The 4,624-nt window shown below is 36.5% G+C and overlaps 1 protein-coding gene across 2 annotated transcripts; it reads right to left on the bottom strand.

Annotated features, from left to right (window-relative positions):
* Positions 1 to 3,590, bottom strand: LOC113082238 (C3a anaphylatoxin chemotactic receptor). Of its 2 annotated transcripts, none has more exons than XM_026254026.1 (2): positions 3,519 to 3,590; positions 1 to 1,628 (listed from the first exon to the last, which is right to left on the bottom strand). In XM_026254026.1, exon 2 carries the CDS (start codon positions 1,619 to 1,621, stop codon positions 551 to 553), a length of 1,071 nt encoding a protein of 356 aa, XP_026109811.1. In that variant the 5' UTR covers positions 1,622 to 1,628; positions 3,519 to 3,590; the 3' UTR covers positions 1 to 550. The 2 variants fall into 2 exon arrangements, with proteins under 2 accessions (XP_026109811.1, XP_026109831.1); XM_026254046.1 differs by lacking the exon at positions 3,519 to 3,590 and adding an exon at positions 3,083 to 3,417.
* Between the last annotated feature and the right edge of the window lie 1,034 nt (positions 3,591 to 4,624).

Below are 4,624 nucleotides of genomic sequence, written 5' to 3'. Positions count from 1 at the left end.
TATTTAATAATAACAAGTTTGCATAGAGGAGTAGGCACAGAAATTACATTCATTTTAAGCATTAATGCAGCAATATCAACATAAGCACTGGAATTCAATTTTCATTTTAAGATTTAGCATTAACGGGAACTTTCTGCTATCTGTAAAGATTCTATATGGTAAATTGGCACATTTATACTACATAAGAATGTAATGAGAACAAACGCTATGCTTAATTTAAGCCTGTAATGACCAGCCTTTAGTCACATGAAAGGAAAGCTTGATACATATTGAAAATGAAAATGAAAAAATTAAAGTGCTACATATTAATGCATCACAATTAAATCCAAGAATAAAACAATCATATCAATAAAAGGATGAATCTTGGTAAATTTTTTTTTTGATGTCCGTCAAATGAAGTCTTAGTATCTTGTGTAGAAATTTATACTGAATGTGTTTTCTGCTTTTAGTCAATGTTCATCAGTTGTCTAACAAGCAGATCTGGAAAAACTACATCTCAGAAGTTGGTTTCAACCTTCTGCAGATCAGTATTTACACTCTTCAAGCTCCCCTAAAACTGAGAGTCTCTCCTTCGTAAGGACTTTCTTCGTAAAGACTCTGATAATTCCTCGTTGAAGACTCTCTCAATAGTTGAGACAAGTGAGGCACGAACTGTGCGTCCGAGTCCACGAGCTGCGAACACGTACAGGATTGGGTTGAGCGCACTTTTTATGTAAACCAGAAACAATGCAAAATATGCAGCTGTCGTCGCTCTTACTTTGAGATTCTCCCAGTCTGGGCGACCGTACGAGAGGGCCCTCAAAAAGCGGCAGGTGAAGTACGGCACCCAGCATGTGAGGAAGAGGAACATGGTGAGGAAGAGTACGCGATAGAGACGGGTCAGACGCTGGGATGAGTAACTCGGCCCAGTCGATGAGGTAGGTGAAGACATTGCGCTCTCAGCCTTCTTTGCACAAAAAATTACAGCGACATTGCACGACAAAAAGATCACTAGAGGTAGCAAGAATCCTGCCACAGTCTCCAATACATTTAAGGCTTGTCCTCCTTCCAAATCACTTTCTATGCAGGAGTTGCGGCCCCCTTTATGATAGACTTTGGCTGTGTTGATGTAGGGTATAGCGAACACCGCTGCTAAAACCCATATTATGTTGCAGGCCAGAGGTACAGCCCAACTAGGCCGTTTCATTCGAGCCCAAACTGGTCGAAGTAAACACAAGCAGCGCTCCACTGCTACAGCACACAGCAAGAATGCACTCGCATACAATCCGAGGCAACGCAAATAAATCACCAGCTTGCATACAGGTTCCCCCAATGTCCAACTGAAGTCGTTCACCAAGTAGGACAGCATCAGTGGCGTACGTAACAACAGCACCAAGTCAGCAAGTGCCAGGTTCACCACATAGATCCGGAAGCTGTCGGCACTCTGTCTCTCACCGGCAGCTCTTCCTTTGCGGCACCAAACTCGAACCCCCAATGCCCAGACCACCAGACCATTTAAAGAAATGCCCACAACGAAGATCATCACGGTCACGATCATCTGCAGCACACGCATGCCCTCGCTGGGGTAGAGGGAGGAATCGCTGTGGTTGAAGGTGACATTGATCGGATCTTTGGCAGACATTGATTCTCTGTAATAAAACAGGTGAGAAACATTCATGTGCAAACTGTTTTAAAACACGGTTCATGATCATGGAAAGCATTTCATTAGCTTAAGAAACACATCTCTATGGTCAAATTGGGGAAGTTGCATGCAATTTCCTCTTTTCTTTTCAGAAGCATTTTGAAATGCTTTTCAATGAAATGAAGTATGACCAAGTCACTCACAATACATTCTTTTTTTTACTAATTATTTTTGTATTATTATTTTTTAAAAAGTACTTGGTTTATTTTAAAAACTGGTTGAATTTAAATACATTGTAGGTTACCAGAAGTCATCAAGGACATTCAAGATTGACTCATGCATTTCTGCTTAAAGGTGAAACCCAAGAAACCCCTTTCCATTAAACTTACTTTATTGGACAGTGTTTCTTTTAATACAAGTAGACAACGTTTTATTCAATAAGCTTACCTAAGTGCTTGTTTAATAATATTTTACCAGAACAGTTTTAGAATTATCATATGTTAATGTAAAACATATTTTTTTACTGTATTGTTTTTATATATATATATATGCAACACTTGCATATTTCTTAATAAAAACTAAATTCTTAATATGCAAGTAGCATCAGTTGCGGACATGCATAAACACTATTTTAAAGAGATAGTTCACCCAAAAATGAAAAGTTCTTCATTCGCTCATCCTCAAACCTTTATGACTTTCTTTCTTTTGCTGAGCAAGCAAGAATGTAACCTAACAGTTGTTGGTGTTTGTGTCCATTTTAGTCACCCATATTCTTCAAAATAAATGTGTAACAAAAGAAAGACACTCACACAGGTTTGGAACAATGTGAGGGTGAGTAAAATGATTTTTGGGTAAACGTTCCCTTTAAGACTAAAGAACTTAAAGTTTGACCAAATAACAGTTAACCTATGAGGGGATAATCAGTCTTACTTTTCAGATTCACATTACACACCAACCTACATTATGTAACTGGCTTAAAAAGTTAGGACCAGTCTTAAAGAAAAAAACTTGTAAAACTAGTCTAAGCAGTCTATGCAACCACCCATGGATTAAAATGTTTTAAAAAATAAACATTTAAAGGAGCCTAGTTTGCCATTAGTAGTGCTAGTGCTCAAGCCTCTAAACAAAAGACGATATTCTGAAAAATGTTGTTAAACAAACAGTTGCTGGTAGCCACTGACTTTCATAAAATGGGGATCAATATTATGGAAGTCAAAGGCTACCATCAGCTGTTTGGTCCCCAACAGTCTTCAAAAGATTGGCTTTTGTGTTCAGTAGAAGAAATTAAGTCATGCAGTAAGTTCATTAAGTTCATTTTTGGGTGAACTATTCCTCTAAATGTTAAAATTTATCAAGTAAATGCAGCATTTGAGCTCCAGGCATGATTCATTCTTCAAATCATGTGAGTGAACAAATGCACAATTTTTAGAAAATAGGTGAAAAAGGAAAATAGGTACAGACCTATATCTAGAGACCAGAAGTTCACAGAGACCTGACAGTTGATTCTTTTGACAGCAAGCAGCTACCAGAAAACCCAGCGCTCTAGCAATCACTGAACAGCCTTTGCAGTGGACTAGCAAATAATACAGGTAACAACGTGAGCCCAAGTGGCGTGATTCAATGCATGTTCCTAGCAACGGTGAGTTGCAGGAATGTTTGCTTTAACACATTTTTCACCCACAGCTGTTCTTCCATTCACAACCTGTTTACACACATCCATAATGCATTCCTGGCAGGTGAACACACCTTCAGCGCTGCTTATGTAGAATATGTTCACTGCACGTGTGCGTTTTCACAAACTAAAACTATCTGATAAACATTTGATCTTGTCATTTGTGCGTTTTTTTGTCTTTTTTTTGAGTATAGATTTATTTGTTAAAGTAGCAGTATGTCTTACCTTCTTATGAGGCTTTGGTCGACTTGTGTGCATTGACTCAGATCTGAGAGCTGGCATGAGTGGTTAACGCCGTTTAGCTGACAGAGGATAAAATCTAAGAGGGAGTGTTTTCTATAATTATCAGTGGGAGGATTTTGAGCTTGACACTCTGTCTTTTGTTTTGATTGCAACATTAATGGACAGCATCAAACTAGACAGTTTCTTAATAGTGATTCATTCATGTGTTACTCTGATTAATTGAGTTTGTTTATTGAAAATGATAAGGGGCAGTTCAACAAATGCTTAATGAGGTTTATTGACTTATTTCAGTGTGGAGATAAATTCAGTAGAAACAGAAAATTACACTTTCTTTGGCAATTGCAAATATTAATTATATTTAATAATAATAATAATTTTTAAACATTTTTTTTTGTAAATGAGCAGCCTGTGCCCATGTAAAAGTTTCTACTAAGAGTTCTGTTTTTTAATATCCTTGTGATACTATTAAAGGCTTCCTAAATGTTATGAATTCGTTTTTATTTCATTTCATACACGTTTTAGGGATTGTTGTTGCATTTTTGTTTTATTCATTGTTTTTAATATGACTTGTATCATTTTTATTTTGGTTTTAGTTATATTAGTATATCAAGTTACTAAGTCAAAATGAGAAATGTTGCCTTGAATGAATTGTAAAGGTGTTTTAGATTTGATTTCAATGAAAGTTTACTTTATTTCAAGAAAAAAAAAAAATCTTTATGGTTTAATTACTATAATAACCCTTTATTCCACAAATTTCCTCAACAAGGGAATTGCTTTGAGGAATCAAAGAGAGCAAACGTTGTGGTACTAGATAATACTTAATACCTAATTTCGAAACAAATCCGTAACCCTAACAACAGGCAATATTCATTTCTTATCTTAGCAAACACTACTAGTAAAGTAAAAAGATCTCATTTGTCATGTGTAAATTGTACTTTAACTGAGATGAAACGAGTAGAGACTTGTCTGAGCTCATGCTACATTCTGTATCGTAAGTGTTGAAGTGTACATATGTGTTACATCTCAGCACTGTTGAGACATTGTGAGCTTGGTAAGACTGAAACTTCCTTATCAATAAACCACAGGTT

This window comes from Carassius auratus, chromosome 1, assembly GCF_003368295.1.
Source record: "Carassius auratus strain Wakin chromosome 1, ASM336829v1, whole genome shotgun sequence".
Taxonomy (NCBI): Eukaryota; Metazoa; Chordata; class Actinopteri; order Cypriniformes; family Cyprinidae; genus Carassius; species Carassius auratus.
This window is presented reverse-complemented; position numbering and strand designations above follow the sequence as displayed.